Here is a 17,511-nt window from a genome sequence, read left to right as displayed (position 1 = left end):
CACTTTAGGATAAATAAGAAAATGATCAGGAAAAAAGCTTACTAGCAGGGATTTATTTATAAAAGCAAGGTTTAAGTTATATCTGGGAGTCACTTTGATTAAAAAGAAAAAGCCTAGTCTCTACCTTATACCTTACAAGACTGTCCCTAATAATAAAATCGTCACTGGGGCAATAGAGAATAATCAGTTTAATTCAAAATAATGTAGACCCATGTGTTCCAGAAAGGTTTCTAGTTTTACCTTCAGTTACCCAGAAAATGTCATGTGGAATTAAACCCTTTCCTCATCATTCCAAAGTCCAAAGCATTCTCTTCTTAAATGGACTTTTTCAAAGGCCCCTTGCGTCCTCCCCTCCTCAGAATCTAGCTGCACAGATGCTGGAAGGGCTCCCCTTCCACCATGCCTGCCCAGGGAGAGTCCCCCGACTTCTCCACACACACCTAGGACCCATGAGACACATCTCAGACCCCTGTCTCAGACCTCCATGGCTGTCACTTATCACCAAATCCTATTGGTTTTATCTCAAAATCTCCAAATGCAGCCTCTTGAATGCATTTCCACCCCCATCCCCCATCCCCAGACTCTTCCATGACACCCCTAACTCAACAGTGGGCCATCTTTGATCCCACCTTTCTGCTCATCAGCTCTCCACCCCTTCAGAACCTGCTCCACTGTGTCAGCCCTCCACACACGAAAGTGCTTGTTCCTACAAGGCAGCTTGTTCCTTCTGCCCTGACATCTGAGTGCTTTCCTGACCTGCCTCACTAAGTCAGGGACCCCAATTCTAAGCTCTAAAGTACTATTTATATCTTGACACATTACAATTTTGGAGTCTTACCTGCAAGCCCTTCTGTAAGTCCCCCCGAGGGCAGGCTTTTGATATTCTGTTCAGCCCCCTTCCCTGGCACGCAGGCAGGTAAAATTTGTTGAAAGAATAGAAAGGAAAAATGATTATATTTCTGAAGCTCATACCATTTAAGAAGAATATCAAAGCAAAGGCCACTGATAATCAAAGGCACCTTGAGAGTCTCTTTCAACCTGTAGAGCAATTGGAATATTAAAGGGAAAGATAAGGAATAGAGAACATTTGAGCCAGTAAAGACTAAACTAATTGGATTCTTACTAATTTTCTTCTAACCCGTGTTTCCAGTTTCTCGGCTTTGCAGTTTTACGCTGTAGATGCAGAATTGACATGTTAATAAGGCAAATTAAAAGTCCCAAGAGCAGCTCATTAGGAAGTCAGAATCCTTTCTTCATTTTTAGTAGAGTGACTTGTACTTCATGATTCTGTAAAGAAGCACCAGCCTGGGTTTTTATTGTCAGCCAGTGGTTACTGACCTTTGCATCTGATGGAAGTACAACAGGTGTGCCTTACTTCTAACACACCTGACACATGAGATTCGGACTTGTGAAACAGCAACCACGAGAAAAGATAGGTGTGTGATAGAATCTTCTAGAGAAAAGACATCCTTCCCCAGCTGCACCCTAATGTTTTCATTATTTGCTTGCTGAATGATAAAGTGAACAAATCCGTCATAGAAAAGCGTGTGCACTGTAATATTTTTCATGTGCTCAAGGTTGAGGGTAAATTCTGGCCTCTTCTGTTCAGCAGATGAAGTGCAAAAAAATAAGAAAGGACAGAAAAACAGTCCTTAAATCTCACACCTCTTGCCATGATCCAAAGCATCGTAACTTCGGGGTAAACCCATCTGCAAGTGCAGAGACAGCAGGAAGGGAACCCAGGGAACAGGGGCCAGGCGGTCCTGGGAGACGCTGCCTCAACAGCCGCACTTTGATTTTGACCGTGGCCACACTGTCTGTGTTGGGCTCCACTTCTGAGGCCAGTCACCCCACCTCCAACCCCCGTTCAGCCACATGTTTTATAGGTTTATAATGTGGTTTAAAAAGCTTTCTCAGAGAAACTCATATTTTTCAGAAACTATTATTTGCAGCAGCAGAACCATTCATTTTGACTTGGATTTGTATGGGAGGGGAATGGGAATCTGAATGAATAGTTTCAGTCCGGATTTTTCTATCTGAAGGATCACAGTCGGGTTAGAGAGAGTTGTGCGTGTGTGTTTTCACTCCTGGTTTCCAGGCGAGGCAGAGGACTCTGTCCTGGGGGTGGGGGGTGAACCGCCAGCCCATGTGCGTCCTGAGGAGGAGCAGGACTGCCCGCTGGGCCTCAGCCCATCCTAGTGAGGGGTCCAGAAGCAGTGGCGGGAATGAGATTATTCTAACGTGAGTGAGGGAGTTGCATAGCAAGGGCGGGGACAGTCTTGGAGAACCGTGGCAGGGGGCTAGCCGGTGACACTGGCACAGGCGGCGGGCCAGCCTGAGGGGCCCTTGCCTCACTGAGCTTGTGCTCGGCTGTGACACTGGCCTCCTGCTACTGTTTAATTTGTACTTGATTGCCTTATTCCTTGTTTATTTACACCTTCCCTTCCAGTGCAGAAGTGCTTCACAAAACATTAAAATTCCCAAGAATCTGTATTGTTCAAGGATAGAAGTAGAAAGAGAAATGAAATGAAAATAATAGCTGATAGTGAGAGTCCCTGATGGTGGTAAAGAATCTGCCTGCCAATGCAGGAGACCTGGGTTCTATTCCTGGGTCGGGAAGATCCCCTGGAGCAGGGCGTGGCAACCCACTCCAGCATTCTTGCCTGGAAAATCCCCTGGACAGAGGATCCTGGTAGGTAACTCCATGGGATCACACAGAGTCAGACACGACTTAGCAACTAACCCTCCACCAATAGCTAACAGTAGCTAAGAGATGCAGTGTTCAGAGATTTGGCCAACAGCTGCTCATACACACGCTCAGAGGTGAAATACTATGGAAACAGACACACAGCAAATCAAGTTACAGAAAGACTGACAGCAGACACTCAGGACCACCCAGGGTCTGCATGTTTCGGGCAGTATTCTAAAGGAAAAAATTCGTTCCAAAAAGCAGTTTTTAAACTTAATTTGTCTTAATTTAATAGGATCTGCTTGGTATGTGTTATGTCTGTTTTTGATGTAACTACCAAAAACATGACACGTTAGAGACGACTTGTTTTTATAAGCCCTAACAATTATATAAACTCTTTCTAGTTTATGAAACACTCTCACAGTTACTTTGAACAACTTTATGAAAAGGAAGACAAGTAGACCCTTGAGGAGCACAGGGGTTAACCTCAGTGTAGCTGATGGTCAGTTCTCCACATCCTTGGTGTCTTCACTTCTGCAGATTCAACCAGCCGTGGCCCGTGTAGTTCTGTAGTGTTTACTGTCGAAACCATCCACATATAATCGCCAGCAGTTCAAACCTGACTTGTTCAAGGGTCAGCGGTGTTGTTATCCCCACTTTGCAGATGATGAAATTGAGGTGGTAACTTTTTTTGGCTTTTTACACCTTTGGCCCCTGTGCTGCTTCACACGTGGGTAGTGTTTTCATCAGACCATCTGTGTTTATTCTAAAAAGCCAGGCGGACCTGAAGCTCTCGTCTTAGTGCACACAGTTAGCTGTTTAGCCAGTGCACGCTGCTGACATGAACGATGGCATTTAAACTAGTATTGCCGTAATTTTTTCAAGATGTAATGGTTTTGCTGGAACACGCATGAGACATAGATGCTACTTTGTAATATACACCTCTCCGTAGCATGGAGTAAGTGCACATGGAAAGACCCAGTGTCTCTCCCCTCGGAGGCGGGCAGAAGCCTTGATGGCGCTCTGGGCCGTGGGGTGAGCTCCAGGTGCTGGTGCCGCGCCCTCCATCCATGTCTGTGAGAATGGTGAGTGGCCGCAGAACTTCCCAGCTCGTCTCATGGGCTTTCGGGGAACATAAAGAGATTATCTAACTCCGAAGAAGCAAGAACCCAAAACACAGAGGGCAGCTCCTTGCAGGTGGACTCTGTCCTGCCACGTGGCTGGAGTTGACCGCTGGGGGCAGAGACGTCTGTCCTAGATACAGAAGGTGGAATTAAGAGGAAAGGAAGCTCTCACTGGTGGCCAGAAATTAACATGTACCATGTTCCACATGTCCCCAGCTCTACCAGCAGCAGCTTTTTAGTTCACGTTGAAGAGTAGCCCCGTTGGTCTTCTCCACGCTCAAGTGTGTCAGGTGTCGTGTTCATTCCGTCCGGCCGCATTCACGGTTCCTGCAGTGTGCCAGGCCCTGGGGATACAAGAATGAGTCTCGCAGTTTCTGGGAGGTGGGTGGATATGAAGAGGTTAATGCTGTAAGCACGAGCAGAAGTATGTGCAGTGCTGGGTAGAAGCCATTTGGGCACAGTAGTGGCAACCTATGTGATCTTTGAAGCTCTAGTAGAGCCGATTGTCGTCAGCACTAATAAGACCCTGACAACCTATGTGATCTTTGAAGCTCTAATAGAACTGATTGTCGTCAGCACTAATAAGACCCTGACCCAAATGCTTTGGTGCACAGAGGCTGCTCAGAGATGCTCATTAAAACAAAGCAGTTATTCAGGTCACTGCTACATCTCACAGGAAAGACGTTTCTGTGAGTGAAGAGGCATGTAAAATTCTCCCTCTGAGATTCTGCCCCTGCATTTTGCCACCTCCAGTCAATGAGCCCTGCCTCTGGGCAGTGACAAGGGCTGGCGAAAGGGTTAGGGAGGGTGTTTGGCCACTTGCTCTTGCTTAAACATGTCCTAAAGCTAAGGATATATTTTATAGTTTATTTCCCAAGATTTACAGTATCACAAAATGCAGAGTTGCTTAAAAAATAACCTTTATTCTACCCGCTAAATAAATGAAAGGTTCACTGTTGAAATAATTGGACCATGGCTTGTTTGAAAAAGTACTTTGAGTTATTAATAGCAACCATGACTGAAAAGTCCCGCTGCGTGTCTGCCCTGCGTGGGGAGTGGTACTGTGTGGACTTAACTCTCCTGGAATGAATATTATCCAACTTGTAACAACGGTGGCAGCAGAAACAGGGACATTCAGCTGTGCACTGATGTTATCACACTATCTGCACTATGGGAGAGTGGTATCCTAACTTCTTCAGGTAAAAAGTGAAGAATAGAAATCCAGTTGGAAGCAGTATTGGCTTGGGTATTGATTTTAGGATAGAAAGGGTGATCAGACATAGAAGCTGTTAGAGAAATTTTTTAGCTTCTGTCTTCAGCACCTGGCATGTAGGAAGCACTTTTCAAATGCTAGGTAGTTGAGTAAATGAAGGGGACTAGAAGGCAGACTGTGTGGTGTAAAGAGTGGTTGAACTTGGAGTTCAGAAGAAGAGAATCTTCAGTTCTGAGTCTGGTACTTCTAGTTATGTGATCCGCAGCAGGTCATCTTGCTTCTAGTCTGTTTCTTGAACCAGGAAAAAAAAAAAAGTCATTGAAGACAGACCCAGGGCCCCTTATAGTTCCAGTGTGACTGATCTGACGCCAGAATTTGCCTAAGAAAACGTGAGTGAAACTTTGTTCCATCGAGGAACGTAAGAGGAAAATCAGCAGTCACTTGTCTTGCTGTGAGTTTCTCAGGAGAGCCCCTCACTGGTTTCCGTCACTCCTGCAGTGTACTGCCACAACCGCAGTGGTGAACACACGTGTTATCTTGCAGCTCCGTAGGTGACGAGTCCCACACGCTCTCACTAGGTTCGTGTGAAGCTGTTGGCAGGGTTGCGCTCCTTTCTGGAGGCTCCAGAGTTTTTCTCGTCTTTTCCAGTTTCTGAAGGCTGGCCGCGTCTTGGCTCACGGCCCCTTCCTCCACTGTTAAAACCAGCAGCGCTGCATCTCTCTGGTCCTGCTCTCGTCACCGCCATCTCCCTGGCGCCTGTGATGCTGATTCTTCTGGGAGAGGTTCTTTCCATCTATGGACCCACGTGATTAGATTGGGGCCACCTGGATAATCCACCAAACACTCCCCATCTGAGGTCCTTGACTGAACCACATCTGCAGGGTCCGTGGCCATGAGGCAGAGCTTCTGAGGATGAGGCCGGACATCTGTGGGCGTCCGGTCCACCTCTTGTGGCCCATGTCTGCGTGAGTCTGCGAGGGGCAGAAGCATAATGGAAAAAGCACTCACTGGCACCCAGGAAACCTGGAACTCTACCTCAGCCAGTCATAGCATCTTTGTTTTCCCTCATCTAAAAAGTTTGGGAGTTGAAATTGGACCAGTGATTCTCAAACTGTATTGGAGCATCAGAATTGCCTGGAGGCTTGACACGGGGCTTGAGAATTTGAATTTTTGTTGTTTTGTGGTGAAATAGACAACATAAAATTTACCATCCTAACCATTTTTGTTATTTTTTATTGAAGTATAGTTGATTTACAATATCATGTTAGTTTCAGGTGTCCAGCACAATGATTCAGTTATATATTGTGTGTGTGTGTGTGTGTGTGTGTGTGTGTGTGTGTACATTATATATATATTCTTACATTTTTTCCCCTTACACATTGTTACAAAATATTAAGCATCATTCCCTGTGCTATACGTTTATATTCCCACCAGATGATTCCTTTTTCTCCACATCCTCTCTAACACTTACTATTTGCAGTGTTTTTTTTGTTTTTTTTTATGATGGCTATTCTGGCCAGAGCGAGTTAGTACCTCATTGCAGTTTTGATTTGCATGTCTCTAGTAATTAGCGATGTTGAGCATTTTTTCATGTGCCTATTGGCTGTCTGTATGTCTTCTTTAGAGAAATGACTATTTAGATCTTCTGTCCATTTTTTGATTGGGTGGTTTATTTTTTTGATATTGAACTGCATGAGCTGTTTGTATATTTTGGAAATTAATCCCTTGTCAGTTGCATCGTTTTCAAATATTTTCTCCTCTTCTGTAGGTTCTCTTCTCATTTTGTTTATGGTCTCCTTTGCTGTGCAAAAGCTTTTAAGTTTAATTTGATCCCATTTGTTTATTTCTGTTACTCTTGGAGGCGAATCCGAAAAGATATTGCTGCAATTTATGTCAAAGAGTGTTCTGCCCATGTTTTCCTCTAGGAGTTATACTTATAGTATCCAGTCTTGCATTTAGGTCTTTAATCTACTTTGAGTTTATTTTTGTGTATAGTTAGATAATGTTCTGATTTCACTCTTTTTTTCGTGGCTGTGCCCCGCTGCAGTTGCCTTCAGTAGTTGTGCTTACAGACTCTACGTGCAGGTTCAGTAGTTGTGATGCTGGGCTTAGTTGCCCCGAGGCATGTGGTATCTTCCCTGACCAGGGATCAAACCCATGCCCCCTGCATTGGAAGCATGGAGTCCTAACCACTGTACCACCAGGGAATTCCTGATTTTATTCCTTTTGATGTGATGATAAGTGGGATTGTTTTCTTAATTTCTCTTTCTGATCTTTTGTTGTCAGTGTGTATTTGTAGCAATGCAACAAATTTCTGTGTCTTAATTTTGTTTTGTATCCTGCAACTTTACTGAATTCACTGCTGAGCTCTAGTAATTTTCCATTAGTATCTGTAGAATTTTCTATGTTTAGTATGTCATCTGCAAACAGTGACAGTTTTACTGCTTTTCCAACCTGAATTCCTTTTCTTCTCTGATTGCTGTGGCTAGGACTTCCAAAACTAAAATAAAAGTGAAGAGAGTGGGGGTCGTTGTCTTGTTCCTGATCTTAGAGGAAATGTTTTCAGCTGTTCATCACTGAGTCTGATGTTAGCTGTAGGTTTAGCCACTTTTTGTTGTTGTTTTTGGCTGTGCCACACATCGTGCAAGATCTCTTAGTTCCCCGACCAGGTATTGAACCCACACCCCTTGCATTGGGAGTACAGAATCTTAACCACTGGATGGCCGAGGGAGTCCTGGTTTAACTGTTTTTAAGTACATAGTTCAGTCATGTTAAATACCTTCACACTGGTCACCACCATACATTCCCATAGCTCTTTTCAGCTTATAGAACTGAATCTCTGTATCCATTAGACAAGACTCCACAGTTTCTCCTCCTTCTAGACTGTGGCAACCACCAGTATAGTACGATTATTCTAAATACCTCATATAAGTTGAGTCATGTGTTACTTGATTTTTTCTGACTGACTTACTTCGCTTGGCACAATGTCCGCAAGGTGCAGCATGTGTCAGAATGTCCTTCCTTTTTATGACCAAATAATATCCCATTGTATGTGTATACTATACTCACTGTCCGTTCATTCATCAGTGGACACTTGAGTTACTTCCACATTTAGGTGTTGTGAATAATGCTGCTACAAACAAGGGTGTGCAGATACTTTTTAGACTTTGCTTTCATTTTGGTGAGATATACACTCCAAAGTGGACTCCTGGACCACATGGTGATGCTGTGTTTAATTTCCTGAGGATCTGCTGTAAGTCTCCCAGTGTTTGTGCTATTTCACATGTCCACTGGCGGTGCCCACGTGCTCCAGTTTCTCCACAGCCTTGCCGACACTGTTGTTTCTTGTTTGATCGTAGTTATGAGTGTGACGTGGTATCTCGTTTTGGTTTTGATTTGCACTTCGTTACTGATGAGTGATGTTGAGCATTTTTTCCTGTTTTTTGGCCATTTGTCTACCTTGTTTGGAGAAGTATCTTCTCAAGTCCTTGGCCCATTGTTGAAATAGGTTGGGGTTTTTTGCTTTGCTTGGGGGTTTTGTTGTTATTACTTGGTGGAGTTTTAGGAGTTCTCTATAGATTCTGGATATTAATCCCTTATATGCTGTTAGGAAAAGGTCCAACTTCATTCTTTGGCATGTGAATATTCAGGTTTCCTTGCACCATTTGTTGCAAAGACTGTCCTTTCCCCATTGGATGATCTTGGCACCCTTGTCAAAAATTGTTTGATCATATATGGAAGGGTTTATTTCTGTGCTCTCTATTCTCTTCTGTTGGGCAATATCTCTGTTTTTAATGCCAGTGCCATGCTGTTGATTACTGTAGCTTTGAAGTTAGAAGCATGAGTCCTCCAGTTTTGTTCTTTTTCTTTCAAGATTGTCTTGACTATTCAGGTTTCCTTAAGATTCTACATGGGAATTTCCTGGCAGTCCAGTGGTTAGGACTCCATGCTTTCAGTGCTGAGGGCCTAGGTTCGATCCCTAGTCAGAGAACTAAGATCCTGCAAGATATGAGGCCCAGCAACAACAAAAAAGATTCCACATGAATTTTAGGATAGCTTTTTTGACTTTTGCAAAAAACTTTGTTGGAATTTTGATTGTGTTGACTCTGTGGGTCACTCTATAGATATTTTAATAATACTGAATTTTCTAATCCATGAGCATAGGCTGTGTTTCCATTCGTATCTTCTTTAATTCCTTTTGGCAATGTTTTGTAGTTTTCATTGCACAAGTCTTTCACTTCCATAGTTAATACTTAAGTATTTTATTATTTTGATGCTATCAAGAATCAAACTGTTTTTGTTATTTCCTTTTCAGATTGTTCATGTATAGAAAGGCAACTGATTTTTCTGTGTTAACTTAGTATCCTGCTACTTTGCTGATTTCATTTATTAGTTCTAGGGGTTTATGTGTGTGTGTGAACTCCAGAGTTTTCTATAAACATAATATTCATATCTTCAAGCAGATAATTTTACCTTTTTCTTTCCAGTTTGAACCCCTTTTATTTCCTTCTCCTTCTTAATTGTTCTGGCTAGAACTTATTATGTTGATTAGAAGTGGTGAAAGCCACTGTCCTTGTTTTGCTCCTCATCTTAGAAGAAACACTACTGGTCGTTCACCATTGAATATGATGTTCCTTGTAGGTTTTTCATATGTTTCTTTTGTATCCTTTTATTCCTAGTTTGTTGAGTGTTTTTATCATACTGCTGCTGCTGCTAAGTCGCTTCAGTTGTGTCCAACTCTGTGCAACCCCATAGACGGCACGTAGCGTGTACATTTCTGTCTGTCGGACCATCCTTGCAGTCCAGGAATGAGCCCCACTTGGTCAGGATATATAATCTTTCCATGTGCTGTTAAATTCTGTTTGCTAGTGTTCTGTTGAGGATTTTTGCATCCGTGTTTATAAAGGATATTCGTCTGTAGGGTTTGTGTGACTCTGTGTGTGTGTTTGTCTTTTTCTGGCTTTGGTATCTGCTAGTGCTGGCCTCATTAGAATGATTTTGAAAATATCCCCTTCCCTTTAGTTTTTGGGAGAAGTTTCACAAGGACAGGTATTAGTTCTTTCTTAAACACTGGGTGAAATTTACCAGTGAAGCCATCATCAGGTCCAGGGCGTTTCTTTTTCGGGAGTTTTGTGATTTAGCCTTGGTAGATTTTGTGTTTCTGGAAATTTGTCCATTTCATGTATTATCCAGCTTACCGGTGCACAGTTGCTCACAGTACTCTCTTTAATCCTTTTATTTCTGTAGAATCAGTAGTGACATCCTCAGTTTGGTCTTTCTCTGTTCATAGTCTGTTCTTCTCTATTCCGTTCATCTTTGTTTCAATCCTTATTATCCTCTTCCTTCTGCTAGCTTTGGGTTTAGTGTGTTCTTTTTGTGGTTCCTTAACTTACAAAGCTATAAAGTTAGGCTGCCTGCCCTTGGCTGGGAGCGGGAGGTGGGCAGAACCCACTGCCATTTTCCGTCCACGCCTCCCTGGGAGTCGCAGGCCTTCAGCAGACTCCAGGGCTCTGGAGCTGTTAGGCCAGATAGATTCCACCAGTGCAGTAACGGTCTGGGCGTGGAGACAGGTTCCCGGTGCTACCTGCTCTACAGTCTGCCCAGAATCCCAAAATCTGCATTTTTAACACGTTTCCAGGTGATGCCAACGCTGCTGGTCCAGGGACCACACTTTAAGAAGCCCTGAACTAAATGCTGTAAGGTCCTTTCTCTAAGGCCCGAATAGGCCCTGCAGGATCTTTCTCCTCTGGAAGTAATACAGTAAATTAATTGCATGTTTTTGTTTGTTTGTTTGTTTTGTTTTTTAATTAAAAGAAGCATCATTTTACTGGTGTCATTTCCTGGTGAGGGAGTTTGCTTTTTTTTTTTTTTTAAATGAGAAAAATGGGGCCTGTGGGCTGGTTCTGGGCAAGAAGTTTTGTGAAGCCCTGCCAGGGACACAGGGGCATGTGTTGAGGTGGGAAGGAAATGGACAGTGTTCAGACCCAAGGGGATGACAAGGCTCCTCTGCTGGTGGCTCATTGTCGGCCTGTGTCTGGTGCATGGGTGTCTTGGGTCAGGTTTGCTGAGCACTTTTGATCCAGCCACTGTTAAAAGCCTGGATTAACACATTCAACCTTCCCAACATCTCTGTGAGGGAGATCATACCAGCAGGTCCACGTCTGCAGACTGAAGAGACGAAGGTTAGGACTTTGACCAAGAACAGCACAAAGATGGGCAGCAGTGGAGTCACTTAACTAAGGAATGACTTGGATTCCAGAGTCCACACCTGTAGCCAAATACAGCCAGACCTCGAGTACTGGGTCCCTTCCTGCTTGTCAGGATATTTGGACTGCAAGTTACAGAGTTAAACTAAAGAGTGTGTGTGTGTGTGTGTGTGTGTGTTTTAAGAAAAGTGTCCTCCTCCTCAACAGGTCTGGACACAAGGTGGTCCTGTGCTCAATTATGTCCCAGAAATCCAGACCCCGCCCGCTCTGTCGTGCTATGGTGCTCAGCACGCTGGGCTCTGTCTCCCGGGCTGTTTCCTTGTGGTGACGAGATGGTTGTGACAGACCTCACCATCCCCTCCTCACAGAGGCCGAGTGAGACGGCGACTGACTGTCCTGCTTCCTGTCCCTGGGTAGAGGCCTAAACTTGCTCAGAAATTCTGTTCTCTTCAGACTTTACTGCCAGAAATGTTTGACACACGCATTCCTCGATGGCCACCAGGGCAGGGAGGGCCGGAGCGTGAGCCCCCTGGGTGGCTGACCGCTCAGGGCTCCTTTAGGAGAAGGGGTGTGGCAGAAAGGCCTGTGGGTGGCCATGGAGGAGTTAGCCACGCTCCTGCTCTCCGGCTGATGATTGAGACCTCTGTTCTGAAGGGACCCTGTGGCACTGACAAGGGCTGCCTGAGACGCTGCCAACCGCCCTTGGTTTACCCTGGGCCAGGAAGTCTTATTTCTTGGCAAGGGAGTGAGGGCACGTGGTTGTCAGCACCCGGAAGGATGTCGCTCTTCCAGGGCTCTCTCAGCACCCTGTTCCTACCCCGGTTGCCTCTGGAGGAGGCCAGGTGTGGTCAGCCAGGACTGGCTCTGACCGGGCGAGGGTTTCTCCCCTTCTGAGGCTCTAGGCACCTCGTCTGAGATCGGGGCTGTCACAGGCTGGCTACGACCAGACGGGGCACATCCAGCGATGGCCACCGCACGGTGCAGGGCGACTTGGGCCGCGCTGTGGCTGCATCCGTGTAGTTCTCCGTCGGCATCAGCATCAGGGCGCTTGATCCAGCTCACTGTCACCCTATGGCTGCCCCTGTGGGTTAGGGGCGTCCAGGCGGGCTTCACGAGCCCCGCTCTGTGAGGCGTTCCCGACTGCTGCAGGCCTGTGAGCCACGTGGACCCTGACGGGCTGCCATCCCAGGCAACAGAGCAAAGATGGAAGGGTGCCCTCTGGTCCCCTTTGTCCCTGGAGGGGTGCGGTGTGTGTTGGGGCGGGGGGGCCATTTTCCACAAGTATAACTGCTTATGGAGCACTTTTATTTTTCCTAGAATCAAGAACAAGCGTCCACCTGTTCAGGTAGCCTCATCTATGTGGCCTCAGCCACCAGAAGAGTCTGCGCCTTGGCTCAGTGGGGCCAGTGGGGCTCATTTCACAAATGTGATTCTTGTTGACACAGAACGAGCACGCACGGGCAGCTGCATCACACGCTAGAGGTGTGCCCCACTTCATGAAAACCTGAGCATAGGAGGAGGAGCGTCTCAATTATAGGATCATGTCTCAGCCAGAAATTCATGGCAGGTTTCCTAGTGCCTTTAAAATAGGATTTGGGTATAAAAATACCGTGTGCACACAGGAGCCCGCATTTTCTGAAAAGAGAAATATACTTGTATTGGGCATTTGGGATAAGCAGAATAAAAATAAATTCTTCTTACAAAAATAGGAACTAGAAACCAAATTCCACTTTTAATTCTAAAAGACTTATATATAACTCTACTATCTCACCCTCTCCTCCTACCCAAGACTTCCACAGCAGAAATAGACAGGCAGGATCTGTAAGCAGCTCACCGAAGCGGTGAGGATGGAGGGGAGGGCAGGCAGACTCATGGGCGGGCGGGCAGCAGGAACACCAGAGGCAGGGCTGGGGGCCTGTGCATTCTGTTTGATTTATTTGTGGACGTTCGGGAGGCCTGGCCTGAAACGCTGCTGCTGGATGGCGTCCACGATGTGGTCAGCGAGTGGCGGTTAGAAATTGACAGCCCGTCCTGCCGCCAGACTCCAGTAACCGCAGAGACACGCGCTGAGGTCTGACCGACGGGGTCTGGGGCAGGCCTGGAAAAGAGGGTGTCTGGGATGCTGACACGCCTGACTTCTTCCTCCCTTGCAGAAATGTTCCCACTGCCAGGAGGCAGGCGCCACCTTGGGCTGCTACAACAAAGGCTGCTCCTTCCGATACCATTACCCGTGTGCCATTGATGCAGGTAAGGTGGGACCACGGACCCTTGTTCAGAACATCTGAAGGGTAGGACATGCACTGTGACTCTCTGTCTTCTTTATTGTTTGTTTTGTCTCATCTAACCCTGTTCTATTTGTAAATGCTGAAGGAACGCAGAGAAGGTACTAAAAATGAATTAAATGGGGTGATTTTTTTTTATATATAGGTTTTGTAATTCGTAACAGATTCAACTATTTAAGTGTACAGTTCAGTGATTTTTACCATCGCATTCACATAGTGGTGCAGGCACAAATCGCAGTGAATTTTAGAGCATTTTCCTCACCTCTTAAACTCCTGCCCACTGGCGGTCTCTCTTACCTTCTGCCCACTGGCAACCACGAGTCTACTTTCTGTCTCCGTGGACTTGTCTGTTGTGGACATTTCATGTGCGTGGAATCACACAGTATGTGGTCTTCGTGACAGGCTTCTGTGTGACTCCGCTTCATGATTCTCAGATTTATCCACATGGCAGCATGTGTCAGTACTTCATTTTATTTTCAAACAGTATTTGATTGTAAGGCTACACCATATTCCATCATTCCATTGATGCGCATTTAGGTTCTCCGCTGTTGTATTACTGTGAGCAGTGGTGCTGTGAACTTTCACAGACGAGTCTTTGTGTATACCTAGTGTTTCCGTTTCTCTTGGGCATACACCTAGGGGTGGAATGCTTGGGTCACGTGGTAACTCTGTTTACCCACCTGAGGACTGATCAGACCATTCTTCAAGGTGGCTGAGTCATTTTACATCCCTCCAGCAGTGTGTGAGGGTTCTGGTTCCTCCGTCATCACCAGCACCTGTTTTATCTTCTTTTTCACCGTGGCCATCCCCGTGGGCATGAAGTGGCATCTCATTTTGGGATTTGGCTTTGCACATCCCTGGTGGCTAATGACGCTAAGCAAATCCAGTTTATTTTTCTTTTCCTGCTTATGCTGTTTGTTGCTTTTCTTACATTTGAGAACCATTGCATAATCCAAAATCACAAAGACTTATATCTATGTTTTGTTTTAGCCCTTACTCGAGTCTTTGATCCGTTTTGGCTATTTTTTGTATATGGTATCCAGTTCATTCCTTCCTTTCCACGTGGATCCCAGTTGTCCCAGCACCATTTGTGGGAAAGGCTACTCTTTGCTCATTCACTGACCTTGTCACCTTTGTCGAAAACCAGTTGCCTGTAGATGCATAGGCTTCTCTCTGGACTCCCCAGCACCTCACGTCTTGGCTATGGTGGCTGTAGTAGACTTTGAAAGTGAAAAGTGTCAGTCCTCCAAGTTTGTTCCTTTCTTTCAAGATTGTTTTGGCTGTTCTGGATCTTTTGCTGTTCAGTGATGAATTTTAGGATCAGCTTGTCCATTCCTGTGGGTGAGAGAGGAAACAGCCATTGAAACTTGGATAGTGATTACACTGATTCTGAAAATCAATTAGGGAGTGCTGCCATCTTGGTAATAATGTATCCTCCAATCCATGATCATGAGGTATCTGTCTTTCCATTTATTTCAGTCTTTAATTTCTTTCAATACTGTTTTATAATTTTCAGAGTAGACGTTTTGCACTTTCTTTGTTAAATTTATTCCTAAGTATTTTTATTATTTTTAGTACAATTATAAATAGAATTGTTTTTTTAAGTCAGTTTTCAGGTTGTTCACTGTGAGTGTATAGAAGTATAATTGATTGAGGTATATGTATTGATCATGGATCTTGGAACTCTGCTCAACTCATTGATTAGTTCTAATAGTGGTTTAGTGGATTTCTATAGACAAGATACGTCACCTGCAAATAGGTCGTTTTACTTTTTTTCGGGTCAGATAGATGCCTTAGTTCTCTGGCTGGATCTTCCACATAACATTGGGTAGAAGTGACAAGAACTGGTGCGCTTGCCTTGTTTCTGACCCCTTATGATGATAGCGGTGGGATTTTCAGAGACGTTCTTGATATGGCTGAGGAGGTTCCCTTCTGCTCCTAGTTTGATGTGTGTTTTTATCATGAACTGGTGTTGGATTTTGTCAGACATTTTTCCAGTTCTCTGAGGTAATCAGAGTGGTGTTTTGCACTGTGACAGGTGTTGGAAGAAGGATCCCTTCTGTCTGAGAAGTGCCATCCGGTGAGCAGTGCAGGAGACTCGAGTCTGACTCAGAGCTTCAGTGCCTGGGAGAATCCTCTTTCTTTCTCCTGACTCATAGCTCTTTGTTGATTGTCTTCACCAATTACTTTTTGAGTGTTAGATGGGTCTGACACCTTCACCTGGCAGGTTGCTCATAATGCCGGCAGTCAGGATGGAGGAAGAGAAAAGGGGCAGACAGATGAGAGTGCTGACGGAGCCTGGGGGCTGAGCAGGTAACAGCCATGCAGAGCGCGGAGCACTTGGAGTCGGATCTGGCAGGCAAGGAGTCCAAGTTCCTCTCGACCACCCTTCACCCCGCTCACCTATACTTGCTGAAGCGCGCCCCCCTGCCTCTCATCGTCCCTCCTTTCCCCCTCCCTTTTCTCTCCTTTCCAGGTTTCTGTAGGGGCTGCAGCTGAAAAGAATAAGAAAGGGAATTCCCTGGCAGTCCAGGAGTTAGGAGTCTGGGTTTTTACTGCCGGGCGCCCAGGTTCAGTCCTTGGTTGGGAGCTAAGACCCCACGAGCCACATGGCACAGCCAAAAAACAAGAAAGATAATGCTCTAACTTTATGCTGAAGTTAGATTCTGGTGAAAGTGTGTTTGCACACGCTGAAGGGCAGCCGGTGGCCAGGACCCCGTGTGGCCAGAGGGGAAAGTGGGCATGAGAAGAGAGCCTTGAAATGTCAGCTCAGGGAGTTTGGGTTCCAGTCGGTCCCTTCCGTCCTGTCCTCCTCTGCATGTTTCCAGGTTGAATCTGAGCTGTAATTCACCTGGACCATGGTCTAGGGTGTTCTGTAGAACAGCCGCTAAACCCTTCTCTCTCAGGGCCAACCACTGCCTTTGCTCATTTTCATGATGCAGTCAGGGTTCTGTCAGAATGTTTTGTTTCTTTTTCCAGTTTAAGCTTCGTGGTCTTTAAATGAAGATTTTTAAGTCTCGGGTTTTGGGCAGTGGTTTGTAAGTTTTATGGGGGAGAGGCAGCAGGAATTACCTCTCCCGTTAGTGGCCAGTGACCGGAGGTCCCCTGCACAGGGCTCTGCGCAGGAGCACCAGGTGGGCCGCCTCGCCCCTGCAGGCATGCTCCCGGTGCACTCGGGCACCTGCCTCCAGGCAGCGCCTCCAGGGATTGAGCAGTGCTGCGCGATAAACTTGCTGCGGTGGGGGAATGTTCTAGACCTGTACTGTCCAATGCAGCAGCCACAAGCCATGTGTGAGCGCTTGGAAGATAGCTAGTGGAAGGGAGAGACTGAGGTTTTATTTTGTCTTACTTCCCTTGGTGGCTGGCAGCACAGGCCCAGCCACCTTGGTCAAGACGGGCGGTGGGGGTTCTTTGGGAAGGGCCCTGGGCTCTCCTCCCTCTGATGGAGGAGGCAGGGCCAACTTCGCCAGCTGAGGGTCAGGAAGTCAATGACTTCCTCGTCGCTCTCTTTGAGCCTGTCTGGTGTGGCCTGCCAGGTAAACTGGTAACATCTCTGTTTGGCAGAAGTTGGTGGCCGAGTGTCCAGGCAGAGGGGGGCTGTCTGGGTCGGGGCCCTGGCCCTCTGGCTTTGCTGCCCCAGCCGCTGCACATACTGCTCCTCAACATGGGACTGGCCCCGAGCAGCAGCTTCGCAGGGTGACCATGTCTGGGGCATGTGTTGGTCTCTCTGATGACCTGAGTCATAGTGACTCAGAGCCTGTGTCACTCTGCGGACTGATGCCTGGATTTATCCACAGTCCTCCCAGGAATTCTGTAAGTGGTGAGTTTTTGTGTCTGGAAAAGCCTTCATTGATTTCTTTTCTTTCTAATTATAATAAAAATAAGTCCTCTAGTCAAGTCCCCCGTCTCTGTGTAGACTAAGGAACAGTTTAGCATTTTCATCTCTGCCTTCTTGCCAACTGCCCAAACCTTAGAGAGCCGTTGGTAGTGAAAGGAA

The 17,511-nt window shown here is 46.0% G+C and overlaps 1 protein-coding gene across 4 annotated transcripts in view; it reads left to right on the top strand.

The window, feature by feature from the left end:
- The window catches only part of TCF20 (transcription factor 20), a 193,703-nt gene that overhangs the window by 164,789 nt on the left and 11,403 nt on the right, over positions 1 to 17,511 (top strand). For 3 of the 4 annotated variants that reach the window (XM_061418714.1, XM_061418713.1, XM_061418712.1), the window contains one exon: positions 13,386 to 13,479. In XM_061418714.1, coding sequence (XP_061274698.1) covers positions 13,386 to 13,479 — 94 coding nt within the window. Of the gene's footprint in view, positions 1 to 12,549; positions 13,185 to 13,385; positions 13,480 to 17,511 lie in introns of those variants that run through there. The other variant, XM_061418716.1, reaches the window with a different exon arrangement.

This window comes from Bos javanicus, chromosome 5 (genome assembly GCF_032452875.1).
Source record: "Bos javanicus breed banteng chromosome 5, ARS-OSU_banteng_1.0, whole genome shotgun sequence".
NCBI classification, from domain to species: Eukaryota; Metazoa; Chordata; class Mammalia; order Artiodactyla; family Bovidae; genus Bos; species Bos javanicus.
The sequence above is the reverse complement of the archived record's forward strand: the minus strand, read 5'-3'. Positions and strand labels throughout refer to the sequence as shown.